At 44.0% G+C, this 25,710-nt stretch overlaps 3 protein-coding genes across 10 annotated transcripts in view; 2 read left to right on the forward strand and 1 right to left on the reverse strand.

Moving 5' to 3' along the window:
- TP53I3 (tumor protein p53 inducible protein 3) lies at nucleotides 1-6,256 on the forward strand. Of its 3 annotated transcripts, XR_003412314.2 has the most exons (7): nucleotides 3-247; nucleotides 583-734; nucleotides 1,823-2,090; nucleotides 3,291-3,503; nucleotides 4,381-4,577; nucleotides 5,353-5,610; nucleotides 6,117-6,256. XR_003412314.2 is itself a non-coding variant. In XM_015084911.3 (6 exons), coding segments are annotated over exons 1-6 (975 nt in total). In that variant the 5' UTR covers nucleotides 1-246; the 3' UTR covers nucleotides 5,536-5,717. The 3 variants fall into 3 exon arrangements, 2 of the variants coding, with proteins under 2 accessions (XP_014940397.2, XP_014940387.2); XM_015084911.3 differs by lacking the exon at nucleotides 6,117-6,256 and having other exon boundaries at nucleotides 1-247; nucleotides 3,330-3,503; nucleotides 5,353-5,717; XM_015084901.3 differs by lacking the exon at nucleotides 6,117-6,256 and having other exon boundaries at nucleotides 4-247; nucleotides 5,353-5,717.
- On the forward strand, nucleotides 6,178-16,043 carry SF3B6 (splicing factor 3b subunit 6). Its single transcript, XM_015084921.3, has 4 exons — nucleotides 6,178-6,354; nucleotides 9,322-9,440; nucleotides 15,466-15,604; nucleotides 15,774-16,043. Exons 1-4 carry the CDS (start codon nucleotides 6,325-6,327, stop codon nucleotides 15,861-15,863), a joined length of 378 nt encoding a protein of 125 aa, XP_014940407.1. The 5' UTR covers nucleotides 6,178-6,324; the 3' UTR covers nucleotides 15,864-16,043.
- FKBP1B (FKBP prolyl isomerase 1B) overlaps nucleotides 9,221-25,710 on the reverse strand; it is a 21,907-nt gene continuing 5,417 nt past the window's right edge. For 2 of the 6 annotated variants that reach the window (XM_053201179.1, XM_053201178.1), the window contains 3 exons: nucleotides 21,785-21,897; nucleotides 14,025-14,179; nucleotides 9,221-11,918 (listed from right to left, as the gene is read on the reverse strand). In XM_053201179.1, coding sequence (XP_053057154.1) covers nucleotides 11,747-11,918; nucleotides 14,025-14,179; nucleotides 21,785-21,897 — 440 coding nt within the window. In that variant the 3' untranslated portion in view covers nucleotides 9,221-11,746. Of the gene's footprint in view, nucleotides 11,919-13,464; nucleotides 14,180-20,087; nucleotides 20,742-21,784; nucleotides 21,898-25,710 lie in introns of those variants that run through there. The other 4 variants (XM_053201180.1, XM_027033286.2, XM_027033285.2 and 1 more) reach the window with 3 other exon arrangements.

Below are 25,710 nucleotides of genomic sequence, written 5' to 3' on the forward strand. Positions count from 1 at the left end.
AAAGACTAGTTTCCGAGGCTCAAATGAATAGAGAATCTGATTCGCTATCACTATCTTTGCAAGGTGGGGGAGAAGGAGAAGGAAGAGGAGGGTTGGTCCAGGTCAGTCCCACCCCTGGCGCTGTCCGGAGTCCAGCCGTCCTTCGCGGTCGCGGCCGAGGCAGTCCCGGACTCCAGGGTTCTTCTGCTCCAGGGACCCGAGGGAGCGCAGGACCGCGCCGCGCGGAGCAGCGGAGAGCCCGGCCCCAGTAAGTGTCCAGGAACTCACACCCGGGCGGGTGAGGCGGGGTGGGGGTGGGTTCCAACTCAGAGGGAGCGCAACTTGCCTCACGCTCTTCTGTGTCTTCCCCCTACGCTGCATCCTAGCCGGGACAGCGCCACCTTGGCCTAACCAGAGTCCTCTGCAGGGGGTCCGTGTGCGGGAGGCTGGGACCTCCAGGGAAGGAGCGCGGGGCGCGGCGCGGGCCGGACGTCCTGGAGACCACTTTTTAAGGGAAGCCGCTGGCCGGCAGGGGGCGCTGCAGCGTCTGGTTAGGCGCTGCGCTCTCCGAAGGACCTCGGGCTCCCTCCCTTGCTTCTACAGTGTCCTCAGAGAACATGTTAGCTGTGCACTTTGACAAGCCGGGAGGACCAGAAAACCTTTACTTGAAGGAGGTGGCCAAGCCCAGCCCAGTAGAAAGTGAAGTCCTCCTGAAAGTGGCGGCCAGCGCCCTGAACCGGGCAGACTTACTCCAGGTACCCAGGGGTCAGGGAGGGGCTTCAGGGCCTTCAAGAAAGATTCACCAGACAGATAAAAGGAATGACCTATGGCACTGCCAGTAACAGTCTTCATGATATGTTTGCAGAATGTGTGCCGGGGGTTCTAAGACAAAGAACCATTTAGCCTCCTTTGTTTCCACAATATATAGGGATATTGGCAAAGCAGCATCTACTCTGTGTTAATCCATTACCTGCTCAGGCTTCCACATAAGGAGATGGGGACTACCATTTGTTGAGCGTGTGGGGTGTGTGTGTGTGAGGCCTTGCTCTATCTCATTTACTCTTTTGGCAACCCTGTTTACCATTTGTATTATATAGATAAACTGAGAGTCAGAGAGGTTAAGCAATACTCAGAACACTAATAATCAGGGCAGCTCTAATTCAAACTGAGGTCTGGTGTGGCTCCAAAGTTCTGCATTCCTTCAGCTCTGAGGGTCCTGGAGCTGGCAGGGGACTGTACTCTAGGAATCTTCTTTTTTCTGCTCTTTGAAGCACTAAACTGAGACAGTTGCATTGATTGGGGTAATTGAGAAATGTGTGCCAGAATCACCTGGGCCACTTTTCCAAAATAAACATTACCACAACCCAGGCATATGTACTTTGAAAAAGCTCCTCAAATGGTTCTAGAGCAGTCTTAGTTCAGCCTCTCTGGTCTGAAACCTCCAGTCAGAGGCTTCTGAGGCTTGCAGTGAGTGAGTACAAAGCCTGGCACTTGATATATGAAAACTGTCTTTAAGGAGTCCATGGTTTTGTTCCTCGTCCTGCTACTGATTTACTTTGTGACCTTGGACAAGGCATTTCCCTGTGCAGGTCTCAGTTTCTCTCTTTGTAAAACAAGGTGTTTTGATGAAGTAAATAGCTAAGGACCCAACCACTTCTGACATCCACCTATTATGTGACTTACAGTATCTGAATTACTTCTCCTGTCTCCTGTGCTGACTTAGCAAAACCTGACTTTATCCTGTTTTTTCTGAGAAAAAGAGGGACCATTGGAAGAGAGCCAGGGATGGTGACACACACATTTCTGATCATGCTCACCACTTAGTGCACCCCTCTTTCTGCAGAGACAAGGCCAGTATCCCCCACCCCCGGGAGCCAGCAGCATTTTGGGATTGGAGGCATCTGGACACATAGCGGCGCTGGGGCCCGCCTGCCAGGGGCACTGGAAGATTGGGGACCCAGTCATGGTTCTGCTGCCTGGCGGGGGACAGGCTCAGTATGTCACTGTCTCTGAAGGGCTCCTCATGCCTATTCCAGCAGGACTGACCCTGTCCCAGGCTGCAGCCATCCCAGAGGCCTGGCTTACCGCCTTCCAGCTGTTACATCTCTTGGGTGAGGAGGTCCCCCGCACCGTGCTCGCTCCATGTGTGGCTTAGTTACTTCCTGACTCAGCCACCTCAAAACCCAGCAGCCCTCAGAAGCAGTTTTGGCCTGGCCACTGAGTCACACCCAACCCCAGCACCCCACCCTAATGTACTGCCGGTAGTATCAGGTCCTCATACCACGTTAGCAATGGCCTGATGTTGAGGCTGAAAATCATGGTTGGTAGATGGAGCCTGGAAAGCACTGGATAGAAGGCCTGTGCACATCTTCACACTGTAGGCCCCCAGTAGTCCCAGCTGCTCACAGTCCTGCTGAGCTTCTCTCTGTGAGCCTGATGCAGCAGAAGGGGCTATTCAATCAACTTTTATTCTTCCCAATCCCTCTGATGGGAGGGAGCCTAAGAAGACTTGGTCCCTGCCATGAGGGAGCTCAGTGAAACTGGGAAGACCAGTCATGCACATAGAACCGTAGAGTTCAGCAGGTGGCCCTGTCTCTAACTACAATAGAAACTCCAGATGGCAACAGTTAGTGTGGGTAAGCGTGGTAAGAGAGGGCTTTCTGGAAGAGAAGGACTTGAAGGGTGAGTAAAGTTGAGGTGGACAGAAGGCAGGCCAAGGCAGCTTAAGAGAGTGTCAAGGTGAGATTGGCTGCTCCACTCAGAGTGAAGGACAATGATTATTATCTGTGACAGATGAGACTCGGACTGGGTTGTAGTGGCCTTGAGTGGCACATTGTCTGGACTGGATGCAAAAGCCAACTGAGAACCACTTTAGATTTTGAGGAGAAAGTGACATAATGAAAGCTCCATTTCAGGAAGAGAAGCCTGGTGGCTGTCCATGGTGCCTGGATCACTGAGACCAGCAGGAGGCCAGTTTCAGACTAAAGAGGGACTGGCGTCAGGTGGTGACAGTGGGAAGAGCAGTTACTTCTTACTTATTAAGGTATATGTCAGAGATGTGCATCTCGGTATTACTTCATAAGGAAAATATAGATTATGGATGTGGCTGCTAATAGCTATTTCAAAAGGTTGTTTCCCACTTTGACAAGAGGCAGGAAAACAAAAAAAAAGAATTGTCGAGCACTCTGAAGAGAGCAAGAGATTTGGCATTCGGTGGTCCAGGGCCAGGCACATGTGGCAGAATATGCCTGCGTGGGGAATGTGTAACACTTGCAAAGTAAAGAGAATGGTTCCTGTACTTTGTGTCACAGGACACGTTCAGGCTGGAGACTCTGTGCTAATCCATGCAGGATCAAGTGGTGTGGGCACAGCTGCCATCCAACTCGCCCGGATGGCTGGAGCTATTCCTCTAGTCACAGCTGGCTCCCAGCACAAGCTTCAGATGGCAGAGAAGCTTGGAGCAGCTGCTGGATTCAATTACAAAGAAGAGGATTTTTCTGAAGCAACACTGAAATTCACCAAAGGTAAACAATAGCTTCTGCAGATCAACAGGAATTTCAGAGGTGATTAAACAAAATCCTCACCAGCCTGAAGGTTGCCAGTACTCTGGATCTGTCTTGCCTCTGCTAAATGCCCAACAGCTGCCCTGGCCAATTTCTAGTACTCTGGTGTTTGACCTCTGGAGACAGGCAGACAGTATTTAGGACTAAAATGTTTCTGTGTGCATTCTTGTAAGCGATAGGATTCCTACTCATTTTAAAAACTGGATAAACCAAAGAATTGGCCCGGAATTATCCAGGACCTCTTCTGCCAAGTCACTCTGCAATGAGTTACCAGGAGCGTAGGGCAGAGACCAGTTTAGTGCTGGTCATAGGAGGGGTAGGATGGTAGCTCCCCAAATGGGTAAGCCTCTGTATTCCAAAGCCAAATCTGTATATTTTGGGGTCATCCCTTTTCCATTTTGAGTCGAAAAGGAGAGATGAAACCAAAGCTAGTAAAATGATTCAGACAACCCAGTACAGACACTTCATAATTTAGATGTGAATTAGCCTGCCCTGTAGACTGGGTGGATTTCCCCTGTTCTTTCTCTTTCATGCTTGGGTGCCAGTGGGTTCTATACTTACATGGGGATCAAGAGAGATACCAGGTCATGGTGTTGCCCCATTTCCCTCTTGCTGTGGCTAGGAATCATAAAAGATGAACTACAGCACATATGTATGATAGAATTCAGCTATCTAAACTCCATTTACAGCAATGTTTCTTTGAGCAATGTTCCTAGTTCTAACCTATACATTGTATACATGTACATATCCATATATTCACAAATATACCATGGAATCTTACTTTGCACAAAGCTTTCTGTGTCTGACTAGCACTACAAATCTGTATTTCATGTGAAAGGTGCTGGAGCCAACCTTATTCTAGACTGCATAGGTGGATCCTACTGGGAGAAAAATGTCAACTGCCTGGCTCTTGACGGTCGCTGGGTTCTCTATGGTCTGATGGGAGGAAATGACATCAACGGACCTCTACTTTCAAAGCTACTTTTTAAACGAGGAAGTCTGATCACCACTCTGCTGAGATCAAGGGACGAAAAGGTGAATGATGAATGAAAAGAAAACATGATTTTATTGCCCAGAAAAGTGTGATTTGTTTACATAACTACAAAAAAGTTAGATCTGACACATCTTCTGTTAGACAGCCCATGTAGAAACCTGCCCCGCTATGGATAAATAAGTAATCATTTTCACAGAACTAATTAAAATTGGTCAGAAGTCTCAACATCTTGGAAAGAAGGTAACTAATCCCTCACATATTATTTAACCTTTGTAACAGAATGAATGAAGCATTGACAATATTAGGAAATAGGGTTGTCTCCAAAGGCAGAACTCTTTTCAGTGTGATATAAAGCCGCTTAGGTGAGTAAGGTTAGTTAAGGCTGGACCTTCAATATATTATATATTACTGAAACCTTCTCTGTGTGGCACTTTAGCAGGTGCCAGATTTGGGAATGTTTCCCAACCTACGTTTTCACACCTGTGGGATAGCAGAGCATAAACATCCCTTTTGAACTCAGCCTATAGAAGCCCGTTCTGTGGCCCAACTCCTGCTTTAAACCCTTAAAAACAGTCCTGTGGTCTGTGCCACTAATATTTTAGTCCAGGATTCCGTCTTTATCTGCTACAGAAGAGTGGTTATACATTTAGGGGCATGCATATACAAGCTGGTAGTAAAGGAGTTAGGTACCCCTGTGTGCATTTTCAGATGTGTACACGTTTCAGATAGAGCACAAAAGCTAATAGATAAGCAGGATGGGGAGTAGCAAGGTAAAGCCTCTGTCTAGACTGATGGTCTCCTTTTCCTTATTTTAAGTACAAGCAAATGCTGGTGGAGGCTTTCACAAAACAGATTCTGCCCCACTTCTCCACGGAGAGCCCACAACGTCTAGCGCCGGTTTTGGACAGAGTCTACCCCGTGACTGCGATCCAAGAGGCCCATGCATACATGGAGAGCAACAAGAACGTGGGCAAAATCGTCCTGGAACTGCCGCAATGAAGGAGGAGGGGGTAGTACTCAGGCCTTCCCAGGACAAACTTGGACAAAGTTCACAGTACGCAGGAAGGAGATCGGGTGCGACTCCTGGCCGCTCTGTAACCCATTGGCCCTTCCCCGGCCTCGTCAACTGACCCGTGTAAAGGGAAATAAAAAGAAAGTAGAGCTAAAGGGCGGCCTTCTCACTTCGGCGGCCCCATATCGCTGACTGAGGCAGCCGGGGCGGGGATGAGGTGGGGGTCGGGGCTGGCGTCGCCGCAGGCGTTACAGGAGTGCTCAACTTCAGGGTCGGGGGTTCCGGGTACGGGGACAGGGTCGGCCACAACCCCACCTGCCACAACCCCGTAAGCCCAGCTTTGCCCAGCGCGGGAGGACCGGGCCCACACACCAGTCCCTGGGTACCGCCGCGCGCGCCCCACAGGGGCCAGGCCCCGCACCCTCCGGCCAGCTTCCTTTGCTCAGGGCTGCCGTGACAGGAACACCTCCCCTTCTTAAGCCCAGGCCCCGCCCTTTCCGGTGCACAGCTCAGCCCCGTCTTGAATCCTCACCTTTCAACTATCCGCCCCGCCTCTTTGTCATCTCAGGCTCGTTTTGCCCCGGAGTCTTTTCGAAAGGGGATATTACGTAAGCACGTCTCGGCGTGAGACGGCGATATTCCGGCGTGTTTTAGAGCTTCCGGTGGTGGATGTTGATGTCCTGCGTTTGACGCGGTGTTGGGGTCTTGCAGAGCAGCTCCGGGGGTGTCCGGAGGAATTCCAGTGTCTGCTGCGGTAACCTTATCAGCCCGCCAAGATGGCGATGCAAGCGGCCAAGAGGGCGAACGTGAGTATCGGGGCCTTCTGCCAAAGAGGGGGAGGACTTCGCTGTTGGACTTTCTCAACGGCGTGGCGCTGTGTATCTTGCCCTTCCTCGGTCCCCGGGCCAGGGTAGCCCACAATTTGCTATCTTATCACTGGGGGTTCCATCTTAGCCCCATCCTTACGGATATGCTCCCTGAGCCACGTTTCCGCGTCCACTCCTTTTGAGAGTTCTCTCGGTCTCTTATTCTGGTGTCAGCGATAGTGTTAATCCTACAGCCTTTGTTGCTTGATCTGCACCCGCGAACTAACGACAGGATCTTCACCCAAAAGTCAAAAGCACAGACGAGTCACCAGTAAATAACCTAATAGCTCACAGGCAACCAGAGCCTGGGATTCTCCTCAAGTCATGGAGCTTTGTGGATCCTTGATTAATGTTTTAACTCAGTGTTTTTGAGCACCGACTGTATACCAAAACTGCGAGATAAGAAACAACTGAGAAGTTGTATTTATTGAATACCTACTTTGTGCCTGACATAGTCTACACATTGTGGATACAACAGTGAATAAAAGCGTTCTTCTGTTTACATTCTGTTAAAGAATGGGGTGTTATATGGGAACCTAAGAAAAGTAGTCCCAGGGAGATGGTAGGTCAGCCATAAGGCTGAGAGATATAGTGTAATGAAGACATAATTAGATATGGTGAGATGCAGAATTTTGGTAACCTTGATGATCATCTTAGCGGATGAAAGGTTGGTTGCAGTGGGATGAAAAGAGGATGAAAGTTAAGAAAATGGAGACAGCTGTTTCCACAAGTTTTCATGTCAATAGGAAGCAGAGAGATTGGATGATGGTTGATATCTTCTCTCTTTCAAGATGTGTGATACGAGGTGTATTTGCATGCCAGAGAGAATGATTCAGTAGTGTGGGGGAAACTGATGATGTGGGAGAAAGATGAAGTAAGTTCAGGAGTTAAGGTTTTGAATAGATGAAGGTTGGCATAATAATGAGAGGGAGAGGGGTGGATATGGATGAATTTAGATTGATGGGTTTAGTGATATGACTATAAGGTACTTACCATTTAGTCATATATTTTTTCAATAAGGAAGAGCCAAGATCATCTCCTGAGATGGGCAGCGAAGAGGTTACCGCCCAACTCAGATGTTAGAAGGGGTGGTGGTGGTAAGGCTTGAGGAGAAAAGAGTAAGTGTGATACAGTGTCTTACAGAGTGAGAAAGCAGATGTACTAGAGACGTGTGTTATAATTGGCAGTGCTGATTGTCTATTTGAAGGCAGTCTTGAATTTTAAATCTAAAACTTTATTATACTTATTTGTTTACCATTTGTCACTACTACTAGTTTGAGGGCAAGGAAGAAGTATCTTCTTTTTCTTTCTTTCTTTTTTTTTTTTAAGTTTATTTATTTATTTAGAGAGAGAGAGAGAGAGAAGGGAACCAGCACGGGAGGGGCAGAGAGAGGAGACAGGATCCAAAGCAGCCTCTGTGCTGACAGCAGAGAGCCTGATGTGGGGTTTGAACTCATGAACCTTGAGATCATGACCTGAGCCAAAGTCCACTGCTTAACCAATTGAGCCACCCAGTGCCCCTCCTCTTTTTCCTTTCATACAGCACTTAGTTTAATGTCTGAAATAGTTGCCAGCTTAATAGTTTTGAGCAAATTAATATCCAGTGTGTAGTTGAATATGTTAATAACACAGGAGTGAACCCTGGATGGGAGATTTATATTGAAGAGTCATCCACTTACTGTAGAAACCACGTGTTGTCGTTAAGAGACCAAAGAGAATGTGGACTTAAGGACAGTATACAAAGGTAAAGAAAAGTCTGGGGGCGCCCGGGTGGCTGAGTCAGTTAAGTGTTCGACTTGATTTCATTTCAGGTCGTGACTTCGTGGTTCAGGGGCTCTATGCTGATAGTGCGGAGCCTGCTTGCAATTCTCTCTCCCTCTCTCTCTGCCACCCCCCCCCCCAAAATAAATAAGTAAACTTAAAAGAAAAGTCTAAAAGTAAAATTCTGTTGAAGAGCATATGTTAAGGACAAGAATGAGAAGAACTAGCCAGACAGTTAGGGGGAAGCCAAGGAAATAGTGTCATTGTTGTCAAGAAAGTAATAGTCAACAGTGTCAGAAGCCCCAGAGAAGTTAAGTGTGATGAGAATTGAACACTGCAGTGAAGAGGTCTTAGTGAATAAGAGCATTTCGTCGTAGTGCTGGGGTGGAACCTAGGTTGTGGTACGTTGATGTGTATCAGTGAAGGAAAGAATATGAAGTAGTGAGTATAAACTTAATCTTTCCAGATGCTTGACTGAGAGGGGGAAAAAAAACAAAATAGGATAATAAGTAGAGAGCTAATAAGTTCAGGGAAGGCAGAAACCTTGTCTTTTTTCCTTCACTGTTTAATCCTAATACCTAGCCTGGTATATACAAAAGGAAGGTGCTCAGTAAATATTGATGAATGAACAACGAGGGATCCAAATAAGTATTTAGTTTTGTGTAACAGTTGGCAGGATATAAGCAGCTGCTCATTGGAGGAATAGTAGAAGGTCATAGTGAAGGGAACACTAAATTCAAGAGGGAGAAGATATCATTAATGTAACAGGTTCTTAAAAAGACCAGATAAGAGTCATCAGTGGGAGTTTTATTGTGTAAGAAACAGGAAGAGTTCCCTTCATTCCCCTATGTGTCTAAGGTATTGTGGACTTTTAAATGAGGTTGGAAATCTGTGTTTAACTGCACTGCCTGAAAGCATACTCCCTAAAATGAGAGCCCAGTTGATTTTCTGAAAAGCATGCTATTTTCAGAAAATAATTTCAGATTATAATACTTATTATTTTTTAATAGTTCTTATTCTTGACTATTATGTTTGTTGTGTCTTCGTTTTTGTTTTACTGTGAGAATTTATAATTATGAGAAGTTTATTTTAGGTGGTAGCGCTCCTGCCCCTGATTACAATAATAGTACATATTTCTCATTTTAGATTCGACTTCCACCTGAAGTAAATCGGATTTTATACATAAGAAATTTGCCGTACAAAATCACAGCTGAAGAAATGTATGATATATTTGGAAAATATGGACCTATTCGTCAAATTCGAGTGTGAGTCTTACTGAGACTTTTGAAATGTCATTTCAGGAAAACGATTGTATAATCTCAATTATAGCTGACAACAGGGTCTAACCAAGAGCCTAGAGACTAAATAGATTGGAATCTGAGAAATGAGATTTATTTATTTATTCATTTTGTATGGAAAAACATGAGACCCTCCTGATCCAGCTCAGTGAGAGCCAAGGATAGTAGTGAAATTAGAGAAGGCTTGAAGCAGTGATGAATGGTTTCAGGGGAATGGGTGGGAAAAGAAAGAACTAACATAATAGCGTAACTATTATTTGTAAAGTCAGATACAATACTCTGTTTTTTTATGTCCATTAACTCTAATTTGCTTTGGTGTCTCCTTTACTCAGAATTTCTGAATAAACTAACAAGTAACTGAAAAAAATGATTTTTTTTTCAACTACAGCTCTCTTTTTTCTTTTTCAGCTATAGCTTTCTGTTGAAATTTATTTTTTTTCTGTTGAAGATTTAAAAGAGGGGAGAATAATTGCAACACGAATTCGTGTTTTAATCTAAAAATTGGTGTTCATATCTTCAAATGGTATTTATTGAACATCTACAAAATGCCATTTATTGTAACTGGTGCTTTTATTTCCATGACCAGTACTACAGCCCTGTGTGGAGTTGATACTGTTTCACAGGTGAGACTATTTTGAGGCCCACAGAGTACAAGTACCTTTCTAGATTCACACAGCTATTTAGTGATAAAACTTCTGATTCTAAACTGAATATTGACACTACTCAGATTCATAGCCACTGACATTCTACTTACCTAAGAGTCCATTTGGAAGGCTTTCTTTTTGTTTTTTTCCTTAAGTTTATTTCTTTATTTTTTAGTAATCTGTACACTCAGCATGATCCTTTTATCAAGAGTCTCATGCTCCCCCCCGACTGAGCCAGCCAGGCACCCCTGACTATCTCTTTCTTAATAAATTTTCCTTAATGACCTGAGAGCTTCTTCTTGGCTTTTAACATTCTGTGAGATTTTTTTCTTTCCTTTCTTTTTTTTTTTTTTTTTTTTTAAGAACTCTTTGAGATCTTGAGGACTGTCCTTTGAAATGATCACTGTCCCTCCAGAAAGTAAACCAAGTGCTAGCAATACATCATCATTGGTACTCAAGTAGGGATTGAAATGAAGTGTTATAGACTAGCCATTCTCTTTAGGAAGTCTCAGTCCTCTGGATATTTGGTGAAAGCTTTGGACCCTTTCTACAGAAGAATACAAAATTTTGCATATGATTTCAGGGGGTACATGAAACCTAGGTTAAGAAACCCTGTCCTAGACATACAAGAATGTCATACAGAAGATCCCCTGACTTGGAGGTCAGGAAAGAAGATTCTGCTTCAGGCCCTGTGACCCTGGACAAGGTGTCCCACTTTTTGGTTTTCTTACCCTCACATGTAAGGTAATCTAGTGCCTTTCAGTTTTTAACATGGAGGCAGTAGGATAAATTTACTGAATTGGTTGTAAGACCTAAGTTCAGATACTAACTGGACATTTGCTAGTTGCATATAACTGGGCAAAATATTTAACCCCTCTGAGCTTCAATTACTTATGAAACACAATCTTCCTAACCTGTGTGCTTAAAGGAATTCTAGTAAGGATCAAATTAGATCATTCCTGTGAAAGCACTTTGTCATGGAGTATTTCCTTCTTGTGTGTGTTAGCCACCCCTGTCTATGCTCCCACAGCACCTTCTGTGAACATCTCCTAACAGGTGATTTTGTTGTTGTCTGTGTATTTCCTGGTCTCTCCTGCCAGCCTGTGAGCTCCTAGGGCAGGTATCATATATTCTTTTCATTTTGTGTTGACAGCTGTTGTGCCTGATTCATGTTAAACACCCCAGTTATCTAAGTAAATGAATAATATAGAAAGTGGTTGTACTTGACTTTGAAAGTGTTACAAAATGGATTGACGGTCCACAGTGAGATTAGAGAGAGTTTCAGAAAGCCAAGGTAAAAGGACAGATAATTAAGCAGTGGCATGTGTAGAAGGCTGCACAGTAGCTCAGGGCCTTTGTACTCTGCTCCCTCCATCTGGAATGATTGTCACCTGGCTCATCTCCTGTCTGGCTCCTCATTCTTCAGGTCTCAGCCTCATCGTCACCTTCTCAGAGAGGTTTACCCTGACCACCCTAGCTTTAATCCCCTGTCCTCCCATTCATCTCCGTCTGCTTCCTTAATAAGATTTCTTGTCTGTAATTATTTCTTTATCTTTCTCCCACTTGAATAAAGGTCCTTGAAGGGAGGGATGATGCTTGTCTTTTTCACTATTATATTTCCAGTGCCTGTCATACAGAAAGAACACAGTATATATTTGGTAAATTTGTATTTATTTTTTTGAGAGAGAGCAAGGGGAGGAGGGGCAAAGAGAGAGGGAGACAATCCCAAGCAGGCTGCACGCTGTCAGCACAGAGCGTGATGTGGGGCTCAAACTCACGAACAGTGAGATCGTGACTTGAGCTGAAATCAAAGAGTCCAACGCTTAACCAGCTGAGCCATCTAGGCACCTCAAGAACACAATATATATTTGTTGAATAAATTCATAAAAGTTTGGTGTGCAGGAACTTGGGTCTAAATTAATAGATTAAGAAACAGATGTTTTTCTGTTCCCTAGCTGTGTTCATGCTTTATCACATTTTTGGCACCTAGCACTAGGGTGACCAGCCTTCCCAGTTTGCCCAGGACCATGGTTTCTGGGATGTGGACTTTCAGTGCCAAAATCTGGACAGTCTTGGGCAAACTAGGATGATTGATCAGCCTACCTGGTATATAGCAGACACTTGGTGCTTTGAACTTTTTACTGCTTCTCTTCTATTTTTTTGAAAAAATTTTTAATGTTCATTTTTGAGAGAGGGAGAGAGAGTGTGAGCGGGGAAAGGGTGGAGACAGGATCTGAAGAGAGCTCTGTGCTGACAGCAGAGAACCTGATGCTGGGCCTTAACTCGTGAACCTCTAGATCATATCCTCAGCTGAAGCTGGATGCTTAACTGACTGAGCCACCCAGGTGCCCCTGGTGCTTTGAACTTTTTAAAGCTCTTTCATACCTTTCACCTTTTTCGATTATTAAAACGTGTAAGGTGTAGGGCAGGTGATACAGCCTGATAACGTTATTTGACACATGAAGCAACCGAAGCTCAAGAGAGGTGGTCACATGATTAGGTTTTCTTATTCCTACTCTAAGATTTACCACCAATCAGGAGAATAATGTTGGCTCAGTGCCTACCCTACAGTAGGTGTAAGTACATACTTTTAAAAATCAAAGTTACAATATGGTTAAGATACTAGGTTGTTAATTAGGAGCTGGGACACTTGAGATGAGAATCTTTAAAATGGGGTTAGTGCCCATCCCTATTCTAGTTCCTAAGATGTGAGAGGAAGAGATGCTTTTGTTTTGTTTTGTTTTGTTTTTTAGCTTCCAGGAGAAAGGATGTATGAGAGAATATGTGGGAGAAAGTAGACCTCCACTTTTCAAATGCTCATTAGCACTTGTTGGGTGCATGGTGTGAAAGTAAAATGAAATATAAGGTCTTCTTTGCCCAGTTAGCAAGAACTAAAATATTAAGGTTTTTTTATGTTTTTATTCCAAAGGAAAAATAGACATTTTGGCAAAATCTTTGGAGCAGTGTTTTTTTCTTTGGGTATTCCCCAACTTTCATAGCTAATGCATTGCTCCCCACCCCCCCACCCCCCCCAGCTAATGCATTATTAAAAATTAAAAGTGAAAAGTTGGAGCACCTGTCTGGCTCAGTAGGAAGAGCATGTGATTCTGCACGTTGGTTGTAGAGATTACTTAAATAAACAAACAAATTTGTTTTTAAAAGGTCCAGGGGCACCCTGGTGGCTCAGTTGGTTAAACCTCTGACTCTTGATTTCTGCTCAGGCCTTGATCTCGCGTGAGTTTGTGTGAGTTTGAGCCCCACATCAGACTCTGCACTGACAGTGCAGAGCCTGCTTAGGATTCTCTCTCTCCTCTTTCTCTCTCTCTCTCTCTCTCTCTCTCTCTCTCTCTCTCTCTCTCTCTCAAAATAAATAAAATTAAAAAAAAGAAAACTTAAAGAGGTCCAAAAGTTGTTAGACTATCCCCAGAGAGTAAGGAGGACTATTACAAAATCCCTCTGTAGCCTGACAGCCCGTAAGCATTCAGTGACACCAGCACCTTCCCACCGCCCCAGCACCCTGTATCTCTTCCTAACCCTTTTATAGGAAGCATAAACTGTGACCGGGGCCCAAGACTGTAGCCACATCCTAGGTCACATTTAAAGAGGTACCTCCCCTTCCCATGGCCTGCTACCTTTTCTTGACCCTCTGCAGGGACTATGGCAGACGGAGAGGCAGCCCACAGTCTTAAACCTTATTCCACAGTTGGCACTGGGTGGCTAGAACACAGATGGAAGGGTCCATCTTTATCACACTGGGAGCATAAGCTGAGTGGGACCTGTGCCCACTGCCCCCACTGACAAGCACATGGCCATCTGCTGCCTGCAGTTTGTTGCTCTTCACACTTCCCTTCCTCCCCGCCGAAGGAAGCTGGTGAGGTGAAGAGAGGAGGTGGCAAGGAAAACTTACACGAGCAGCAGCTCCGAATCCATGAGCAAGGTCCAGCTTCCACTCCCAGTGACCTTCCAGCATTCTCCTCTGGCAGGCAGATAATCCCAGCCATAAGCACACGCCCTCCCTCTGGTCTCTGCCAAAGCCGAGCCCTTCTCCCGAGCCAGACAGGGCTGTGTAATGCATGAAAGTGCATACATTATTAACGTATGTATGAAAAGCTGGGAGCTGACTACCGCATTTTAGAAAGGCAGTGAGGGAATCTTCTAAGCGGGAGAAACCACGTTAACGTGACATTAGAGAACATCCTTTCCCAGCCATAAAGGATTAATGGCTGTCTGTTTTCCTAGATAGCATAATTTTGCCATCTTGGTAGGGGCGTCTCTCCAACCCCACCCCGCTCTACAGACACAAAATAGGTTTTATTTTTATGGATTTGGTAAACCTTAGTAGAATACTGCTCAGAAACATGGAGACGGGCTTGTCTTGGAGTATTGAAACTAATAGTGCGGTAAAAAATCAAAATCTTTAGAAACAAGGGACTAGTAACGGGGTAATTGTGGTAAATAACTTAAGTTTTCGTTCTGCTGCGTAAATGCACGCTAAGAAAAACCTCATTCTAGACTTTGATGACTAATAGGAGCCATCACCCCTAAGTACGGTACTTTTCAGCTTGAGACTGGGAACTGGTTCTTAGTATGGGAAGTAAGAAAGACTGGAACAGTGTACACGGAAGACCATGGCAGTTTCAAGCTGGTTCTTTGGCAGCTGCAGCAGTAGTCCCAACAGAGCAAGTTCAACCTGTAGCTGTTTTACTTCAAAACAAAACAAAAATTACCTCAATTCAAGAAATAGTAGGCTTATCCAGCATACCTATCTATAATGTTTATTTCCTCTAATGGTGTTCAGGTTGATCTCAAAATACTTAAAACTTCACTTACTATCCTTAATCTTCTCTGGTTAGTGGTTTAAAAGACAGTTGTTATTCAGCTATCAATGCTCCGGCTAATTTTTTTCCCCACAGTATTTATTAGTTTATTTATAAAGAGAAACTATTCCATAGCCCAGTATTCATGTTTCATAGTTCAGGAACACAGGTCAGTGACAAAACTCCATGGAACTCAACCCAAAGAAATTCTTTATATTCTAAAATCACTTTGCACTCTGCAAGATACCAGTCTTCTTCGTCCCTTTAAAATCTTTCATGGAATCGTAATTTCTGTAGAAATCTCCATATCCTTCTTTCTTGGTTTGGCCATAGCAAACTTAAAGAAAGCCACAACCCCCAGTGAATGCTCTCACATATGAAATCACAGGTGCTTGGCCAGAAGGCCTCACATCTGAGGTTTTGTCAAAGACTGGAAGTCATGGTAGTTATTCTCGACACCAACCTCAGACCTGTTGTCCTTCCAAACTCGGGTAAATGTGTATTTTAATTAAGTCTGATTTCACGCTGCAGGGGGAACACACCTGAAACCAGAGGAACAGCTTATGTGGTCTATGAAGATATCTTTGATGCCAAAAACGCATGTGATCACCTTTCAGGATTCAATGTTTGTAACAGATACCTGGTGGTTTTGTACTATAATGCCAACAGGGTAAGTACTAGTCACTGTCCTCATCACCCGGGGAGCCCATGTAAGAATTAGTGTACCGTGGGGTGGACGGATAGAGTGTACTGTGTGTTCTTTTCTGGCTAGTGCTATTGGTGAAATTCATTTCACCTACAGGTCAGTAAGTTAACTTTGGTGCTTACCACATTTTCAGGCATTTCAGAAGATGGACACAAAAAAGAAGGAAGAACAGTTGAAGCTTCTCAAGGAGAAATACGGCATCAACACAGATCCACCAAAATGAACGTTTTCTGCATTTTCATTTTGGACTAAAACCCATGAATAACCACCATCACCCTTTTTTTGTTTTTAAATTAAAGCTGAATGTTGTGATTTCTTAATTGAGATTCAAAACAACCTGCTTGAGACTTTGATACCTGTTAGAATATGTTATGTGAATAAACTTGTAGCTTTTTGTAAAACATGTCAGTGTTTTGTCTTGAAATTTCCCCTCTTATTTGATCCCAGAAAAAAGACAAATCCGTAGTTGAACCATATCAAGAATTGTTTGATGGTAGGTGGTCATAGATACCAAGCTTTTTTTCTTAATGTTTATTTAGTTTTGAGACAGAGGGAGAGCACAAGTGGGAGAGGGGCAGAGAGAGAGAGAGAGAGGGAGGGAGGGAGGCACAGAATCTGAAGCAGGCTCCAGGCTCTGAGCTGTCAGCCCAGAGCCTGACGTGGGGCTTGAACCCACGAACTATGAGATCATGATCTGAGCAGAACTCAGATGCTTAACCGACTGAGCCACCCAGGTGCCCCAAGACCAAGCTTCTTTAGAGCAGAGACTTTTCTGTATTCTTAATGCCTCTGGTGTCCAGCCCAGTGCTTAACCATCGTGGGAAGTTTCTACAGTGCTGTCATTTATTGAATGTTAACAACTCAGTGAAGATAGGTATCTCCATTTTGCAGATAAGGAAACCAAAGCTCATTGTGTTGGTTGAATGAATAAAATGCTTACATAAAAAGTTGCTGTAACATCAACTAGTATTAACCATGCCAATACATTTGAATAATACTTGCTTTACAGTTAACACCTTTGTCAATATGGGTACCCTGTCCTTGAAACAGAAGTCAGTTCTATAAATGGCCATTCAGGTGACAGCACATTGTTAGAGATCTGAGGGCGAGCTTCTTGGGTAGTGGTGTTGGTTGTTACATGTCTAAGACTGTATTGTGTAGTCTTTCCCTTTGGTTAACAAGTGTCTGTGAATATCTTGGACCTTCCCTCATAGTGTATCTTTGCCATAAATGGAGTATTTAATGCTTGTTCTTATATGCTCCCACAGCATGGAAATCGTATGGTTTTACATTCACCACAGCTTGGCAGCTTGGAAGATAACTATAATTTTATAGTTTAGGCATGGCCAAATGGAGAAATGTGGACCGACTGTTTTGGATATAACTATAACCCCAAATCAGTTTGAAGGGTATAAGCGCTGAATCATTTAAATGTACAAAAGTATCTACTTTACTTTTAAATGCATTTAGCTTTAAGAAAATATGCTGTTTTACACTTTGGGTACTGTCTTGCCAAAGCCTACTATTGAAAATGAAGAAAGTACCCTTGTTTTTAATTACTGACTAATAATGTCAGTGCTTTTTGAAAGCACTATAAAAGAGGAGAAAGAATTATTTCTAAGAAGGGCAGGGAGATCACAAAGGAGCCATAGCTTTAATTTTCTTATGAATGCTTTTATGAATTCCTTATCATTTGTGTAATGCATGGTGCCCCTTTAGGTATTTACTAATGTAAAATAATTTTCTAAAAGGCTTTTTGGTGGGCGCCTGGGTGGCTCAGTTGGTGAAGCATCTGACCAGCTCAGGCCATGATCTTACAGTTCATGAATTTGAGCCCCATGTTGGACTCTGGAACCCACTTCAGATCAGCTGTCTCCCTCTGTCTCCGCCCCTCCCCATCTTGCGTGCTCTCTCTCTCTCTCATAAAAATAAATAACATTAAAGGCTTTTTGGTAAGGGGAAAACAGACTTACAGTGTGCTTGTGTCTACATGGCAGACTGGCTTGCCTCGAGGGCAGTTGTTTTAAGTTAATAATCAGGGAAAATTGCTTCTATTGACAATGATGGCCAGTCCATCATTTGGATTAGTCTGTTAGCTGAATTTCATGACCTACGGCTAAGAGTTTTAAAAATTCCAGTTATTTGGCAATTTTGTGGCCTGTCCCAGTTAAGTTATAAGAACTTGAATTCTGTAGATAAATATTGAGCACCTACTCTGCCAGGTCTGTGTGTGCTTTGATGCTGAGGATATACTTAAAATCAGTCCCCTGCACCAGGCATTGAAGGCTCAGCTTTCCAAACTGCTTTTAAGAGTGCAAGGGGTGGGGCGCCTGGATGGCTCAGTCAGGTAAGCGTCCGACTCTTGGTCCCAACTCAGATTGGGATTTCGCGGTTCGTGAGATCGAGCCCAGTGTCAGGCTCTGCGCTGACAGCGTGGAGCCTGCTTGGGATTCTCTCACTTGCTCTCTGCCTGTCCCCTGCACATGCACTTTCTCTGTCTCAAAATAAATTTAAAAAAAGCACATGGGATGATTGTGTTCCTGCACGTGTACGTGCGTGCACATATGTGCTAGAGCTGCTTTGTGTTTACCCAGGTTAAATTTTGAGTTTCTGAGAAAGATTTTGTAAGAATAGATAAAGTGTTGACAAAGAATTTGAAAATAACTGGTATGACATGGACCTCCTCACCACTCCTGCCGAACAACTTTCAGTGGCTTTCACAGGACAATGTCCAAACTCATTAGCATGGTGTCTCATCATTTTCTGCATCATCTTTTAAGAGCGCCAGGAAAGCAAGGCCTGCAAAGCCTAACGTATCCTTTTCAGGTGCTAGCCAGTAGTTACTTGCATTGGTTGGTTTGTTTTTGTTCCCTTAGTGGGTGTCTCTCATTACCACCTAGGCTCTGAATACTCTGAGACCTTATACGACTCCATAATGGACACCTGAATTGGTCCTTGATGCCATTTTTAATTTTATTCTACTGGTGTCACAGCAGAAAACATGAGTATGTCTCAAAGGCTAAGTTCTGAGAAATTATCAGACATTTGTGTCGTCAAGGAAAGTGAGGAACAACGATACTCTAAAGGAAGGAGTACAGCACCCTCTGGTCTGCTCCTGTAACAGAAGTGAGTCCAGGGACTGGGCAATTAAAAACAAAGAAGCCCCAGGGAACCTGAGTGGTTCAGTTGGTTAAGTGTCTGCCTTTGGCTCAGGTCATGATCTCACAGTTTGTGAGTTCAAGCCCCATGTCGGGCTCTCTGCTGTTGGCACAGAACCTGCTTCAGATCTTCTGCCTCCCTCTCTCGCTGCGCCTGCCCCACTCTCACACACTCTCTCTCCCTCTCTCTCACAAATAAATAAATAAACTTAAAAAAGTAAAGCAGTCCCTTTCTCACTTCATTTTCTCCATAAGTACTGCTAACTTCTCAGCCTCTCCTCAATCTTAATTCTAAGTCCTGACAGAATAACCCTGACTATGGCTAAGAGCTTTCCTCACCTGTGTCAAAAGAAAAATCTCCTAACCACATTGCCCCAGGCTCCTTTGACAAACACACAACCCACCAGCAATAAGTGGGAATTTCCATAAGTTACAGTAAATACAGATGAAAATAAGCAGTATATGTGAAAACAAGTTCAGAATCCTACATTCTACTCCAAAGTAATTCCCCAATAGGAGGGCAAATCTAGATGAAACTAAGCAGTAAATACAAAAACAAGCTCAGAATCACACATTCCTTTCAAAAGTAACTTCCCAGTGTGAGTTAGTGTATGGCTCCAAGACCTAAAACACCCTTCATTTGTTCAGGTGCACAGTGAGTGTTCTTTTCCATCTGGGTCGGGAACTCCTCTAAGTCCAAACAGACAGACGTTGCAAGGTCACATAAAGTGCTCAAATCCTATGCTGGACTGCTAGCAGTTTGAACACGATCTATTCCTTCAGTTATTCAGAGAAGAATTCTGAGCCCGTGAGGTGAGTGGCAAGTTAATACTTACCCTGTAGGGCTTTTTGGAGGGTTGGTGGCAACTATATTTAAAAATATATCAGGGCACCTGGGTGGCTCAGTCAGTTGAGCGTCCGACTTCGGCTCAGGTGATGATCTCACAGCTCGGGAGTTCGAGCCCCGCGTCCGGCTCTGTGCTGACAGCTCAGAGCCTGGAGCCTGCTTTGGATTCTGTGTCTCCCTCTCTCTCTGCCCCTAACCCACTCGCATACTGTCTCTGTCTCTCTCAAAAAATAAATAAACATTTAAAAAAAAATATATATATATATATATATATACACATATATAGAGAACAAGGCCCGGCATGTACAAATACTCACATCATAGCTATTATGTTTATTATCATTCCTGGCTAGTTGGAAGTCTCCTTTCCACTCTTTCCCAAGGGCAACTGGCTTATGCATTCCTTAAAGCACTTCCTTCCTACAATAAGGATGGACAGGAATTTGTCAAGCACAGAGCCTTTATTTTACATATCATTTCCAAAGAGGACATTGTGTAAGTCAGCAGCCAACAGAACTTCTAAGTGAGAAAGTAACAGCAAAGGTAACTGGCTCAAGTCCCTCTGTGTATACCATGTACATTTCATGTCTGAGCACCTTGTGTGTCTGGCTTAAGTAAGGCAGTGTAGATTGTGCGAACAAGAAATCTGTGTTCTGCGATCAGAAATGGCTACTGCATGCATCACGCAAAATGCACAACCTGAAATGTTTTGATTTGCAACCGAAGTTTCCTTAAGCAAAGATGCGCGTGAACAATGACGAACACATACAGAGCAACTTGGGCAGAGAATGGATAATGCCGCGGGGCAGTGAGGTTAGCGCGCTGATCAAGAGCCCCAAGCAGGAGGAGCCGTCCCAGTGGCAGAGCAGGCTAGGAGGGTGGGCAGCAGCCATCTCCAGCCACTTCGAGCTCCTTCCCGCCTTCACTCTAAGTTGAGCAGCTCCACGTCAAAGATGAGGGTGGCATTGGGAGGGATGACACCAGGGTGGCCCGTGGCTCCATACGCCACATCGGGGGTGCAGGTCAGCTTCGCCCTCTGCCCCAAGCTCATCTAGCAGGGATGGGGGCAGATGGGGAGAGGAGAAAGAGGACCCAGCTTGATTTAAAAGAAAAAAGTAAGATAACTATGGCATTTTCCCAAACTATCCTCCTGATAACTCTGAAGATCTGAGATGAATTTTCTGTGTGGCACACTGAAGTGATGCAGAATTTGGATTCTGTCTCAGACTAGCAGAGACTTCACTGCGGGGCACTAACTTCCACAAAGTAGTCCCAAATTCATTCATCTGACAACCACTGCTGGTTATTCATTTAGCGCATGGCCTAAACACTTCAAGGTATTCCTAATTGTTCCTCACCCCCTTCCAAAAGAACCTAAAGAGGGTGTATAAACAGCACATGTACAAGTACACAATCGAGGAGGTAAGAGAAGCAGTCCATTAAAGACGTTAAGCAATCAGAGGCCACCGCAAGGAGGCGAGGGCTAAGAGACCTACACTAAAAGCACCATATGACTTCACAGACCAAGGGAGAAGAGTGTGAACCAGGGCTCCACACAGCAGTCATCAAGAACGTCTGGCACTGGTCGGACAAATGGTGAAATTTGAATAAACAGATCTAAAAATTTTAATAACCAACTCAAACATTTGAATGTATTGGTTAACAGTACTGCATCAATGTTAATGTGTAATTGATCACAAATTAATGTAATGGGATTGTTTTACCATGGTTATGTAAACTGTTAACATTTGGGTAAAGAATATATGGGAACTATTTCCGTGATATTTTTGCAAGGTCGGAAATTTCTTTTTTAAGTTAAAAAAAAAATACCTTGGCCCACCACCCCCCTCCCCGCCCCCCAACTCTCTAGCTGCCTCAGTCCCAGACAGCTGGTAGCTCGTAGCTAGTTCTGAGCAAGCCCACAGGGATGTGCTTGGAATCAGAGCCCCAGCGACTTAAAGTCATGGTGGCAATGAAAGGGAAGGAGTGGGGTCACAAAGCCAGGGGCTGAACCGAGATGGCGTCACCATGCCGTAGCAGTAGAGTCAAAGCAGTGGCGGTCTGTGATAGGGCAGGGGCGGTGTACCGAGCCCAGACTCCAACTCCTCAAATCCCCCCTAATGAGGATCCTCATCCTACCTGGGCTGCACCCTCTTCAAAACCCTTGATGACTTCCTGTTTGCCAATTCTGAACTTGAAAGGTTTGTTTCTGTCTCTGGATGAATCAAATTTCTTCCCATTTTGGAGCATTCCTGTGAAAGCAAGAATAGGGTGGAGAAGAGCTGTGGCCATGAGTTAACACCCCATTCTGGGTCCACATGTCTAAAATGGAATTCCTATTCTGTACAAACCTGCGCCTCTTCAGATCTCCCTGCCCGTCCTGTTGTCCAAGCAAGAAACCCAGATACCTCACTCTGCCTTACCCACTCCCTCAATATGGCCTATCACTTAGTCCTACATGTCTTTGCAATCTATCTACGTTCTACACACTCCATTTCTACTGCCACCACCCTGGGACCACACCAAGTCACCATCATGTCTCACTTGTGCACAGGAACACCCTCTAACTGGTCTTTCTCTCCACTCTCACTCCTCCTTTCCAGTCTCCACTCGGTACCCAGAATGACGGTCTTTCATAAACATGTAGCTGATCATATTTCTCTCTTGCTTATAGGGATAGCAATATCCTTTTGTCAATAGCTCCCTGTGGCAGAATCCAAATGCCTACACTGTGCACAGGCACTTCAAGATCTAGCTATTGCCTGTCTGATAACCCTCTCTCTGCTCTCCTCTTCCTTTCCTTCCCCGCATGTCTTATTCAGGTCACACCTTTCTCAAATACCTTTCCCAAATACCTCTCAAATATACCTTTCTCAAATACCTCTGCACTTTACAACTTTTTTCTGTGCTACTTCCTCAGCCTAAGGATGTTTCTGCCTCAGGTTGAGTCCTCACCTGTTTTCCCCCAACATGCAAAACCCAAAGGCCACATCATCGGCGCGTGGGTGGCTCAGTCAGTTGGTAAGCGTTGGACTTTGGCTCAGGTCATGATCTCGCCCTGTGTTGGGCTCTGTGCTGACAGCTCAGAGCCTGGAGCCTGCTTTGGATTCTGTGTCTCCCTCTCTCCTTCTGTCCCTCCCTCACTTGTGTGCATTCTCTCTCCCTCTCAGAAATAATAAATAAATAAACTTAAAAAAATAAAAGATTCTCTCTCTCCCTTTGCCCTTCTCCCCTGCTCATAAAAAACAAAACAAAACAAAAAAACAAAGGCTACATCATCCCCGCCCCCCCTGCAATGAACAGAGTAAGGTGACCCAGCCAGTCAACGGTGGCCCCCACACCCCATAAAAAGGGCCTGTTTGAATCTGGAACACTCCAGTGCTGTCTCTAACAGTCTGCAGCCTCCCTTATCCAGGTGTCATCCCTGATGTACAAATATTGTCTCATTCCAGCTGTCTAAGGCTCGAGAACTGTATCTTTCTCTCTTTTTAAAGTTTCTTTGTTTAAGCAATCTCTGGACCCAATGTGAGGTTTGAGCTCACAATCCTGCGGTCAAGAGCCACATGCTCCACCAACTGAGCCAGTCAGGTGTCCCTCAAGAGCTGTTTTGGTATTTTTAGTTCTTATCGGTGACTAGTTCAAAGGTCAGGCCTGTAAACAGTGCTCTTCCACGATTTCTTCCTGCAGCCCACAGACCATGACAAAAGCCAATTTGGGACCAGAGAAAGATCTGGCCTGTGAGTTCAGAGACTGGATACTGACTTCATTTTGGCACTAACTCATTGTGTGAAGTTAGACAAATCACTGCCTTTCTCATGGCTTCAGATATGCCATGTTTAACATGGGCGGTCTGAACAAGCTTAATGTCTGCGCATCCATGATTCCACTTCTTCTAATTCCTACAATTTAAATATATACAAGGGAGAGTATTATTTTCCTACTTTCTAGGTAGAATAAATTGGACTCTTGCCCTGGGTATTAAATCAGGCGAAGGAGAAAACCCTTTACTAAGGAGGTCTTACAAAAACTCATGCATACACACAGGTTGCTAAGATACTCCAATACACAGAGATGTTCACATGTGCTCATGGGCACCTAAGCACACACATTCAGAAGAAAAACCCTGATGCTCAAACAGATGCTAAGAAAATATTTAGATCCACAAATCTACATATAATTACACAGACATATACTTGGACATATACACATATGGATACACACACACACACACACACACACACACACTCCATTTGATAATTGACTTCCTCATTCCCCAATTTCTTCAGATTTTATATACTTCAGACCAGATACAGTTATCTACAGCTACAAGTTCAGCCAAAACAATTCAGCCTAGAAATAGACCAACATCTATACGGTTACTTGATTTGACAAAGGTGTCACAGCAATGCAACAGATAAAGGATATATTTTTTTAAATTGCTGTTGCTGGACCAACTATATATCATATGGAGAAAATTAACCTTGAGCCCTACTTTATGCACACACAAAAAAATTCCAGATAAATCACAGATGTAAGTATGAAAAATAAAATAATAAGTCTTCTATAAGATAATAAACAGAAGAATATCTTCATGACCTAGGAATAGACAAAGACTTCTGAGCTGAACACAGAAGTACTAACTATAAAGGAAAAGATTGATACGTAGGACTTCATTAAAATTAAGAACTTCTATTCAAAAAATGCCATTGAGAGAGTGAAAAGACAAGCCTTGGCATGGGAGGTGACTGGAATCAGTATAACCAACAAAAGACTCATATCCAGAATATGTAAAAAACTCCTTTAAATCAATAAGTAAAAGGCATCCAACCTAATTTTTATAACTGGACAAAACTCGAGCAGACTAAAGAGGATATTCGAATGGCCAGTAAGCACATGAAAAGGTACTCAACTTCATTAGTCATCAGGGCAATGCAAATCAAAACCACAATGAGATACACTGGGCACCCACCCAAGGGGGCCAAAAACAAAACAAAAACGTGATAATGCCATGTGTCGATGAGGATGCAGAGGAACGGGAGCCTTCCTACATGGCTGGTGGCAGTGGAAATTGGCACAACTACTTTGAGAAGCTGTTTGGCAGTATCTGTTAAAGCAGAGGATAGGTACAACCCTATGCCCAAATAACTCCACTTCAGGGTATATACCTAAACAAAATGTGTACATACGTGCACCAAAAGATACCTACAAGACTGTTCAAAGCAACAGTATTCATAACAGCCAAAAACGATCAGAAACCCAAGTGTTCATCAATTCTAGAAAAGATAAATTATGGTACATTCATACGATGAACTGTATGGGAATAAAAAAGAACCAATGACTGTGGACAAATCTCACAGACATAGTATTGAGTGAAATAAGCCAAACACAAAAGAGTACATACTCTGTGATTCCATTTATATGGTATTCAATAATAGGCCTAGCCAATCGATGGGAACAAAAGTATGAATGCTGGTTACCTTCAGGGAGGTGTAATGACTGGGAGGAGGCAGGAGGGAAATGCCAGGGGGTGCTGGAAATGTACATGTTGATCTGGGTGGTGGTTATGTAAGTGTGATCACTTTGAAAAATTCCATTGAGCTGTACATCTTAGATTTATGTTCTCTGCTGTATTTATTTTTAATTAAAAAGTTTACCAAAAAGTCCCCTATAATCTCCTGCTGGGTTTGATGAGACGGTCCCTCCCCACACTCTTGGCTGATGCTAGTGTTTAATGCACATGGCCTGCTCCCTGTATCTACTCCGAAAAGTCTTTGCAAAAGGATGTTGTGGTTTTAGTAACTTGATAAGCACTGGTCTGTCTACAACATGTAGAACAGATAAATCAATTACACAGGTCAGAGGCCCCAGGGGACTCATGGTAATTAGGCCAGTCACAGGGAGATAACACACAGCTCTAGCTCACTGACGCCAGCCACCGGCAACACAGCTGTTGAGAAATACCCACACCGTCTGCCTAGAATTAACCTGGCACTTCACACTGGCCCAGAGAACTGCTAAAAATGGCCCCATCTGAATACGTCCTAGGAATTAAACTGGCCTTGCCG

Source organism: Acinonyx jubatus, chromosome A3 (assembly GCF_027475565.1).
Source record: "Acinonyx jubatus isolate Ajub_Pintada_27869175 chromosome A3, VMU_Ajub_asm_v1.0, whole genome shotgun sequence".
Classification (NCBI taxonomy): Eukaryota; Metazoa; Chordata; class Mammalia; order Carnivora; family Felidae; genus Acinonyx; species Acinonyx jubatus.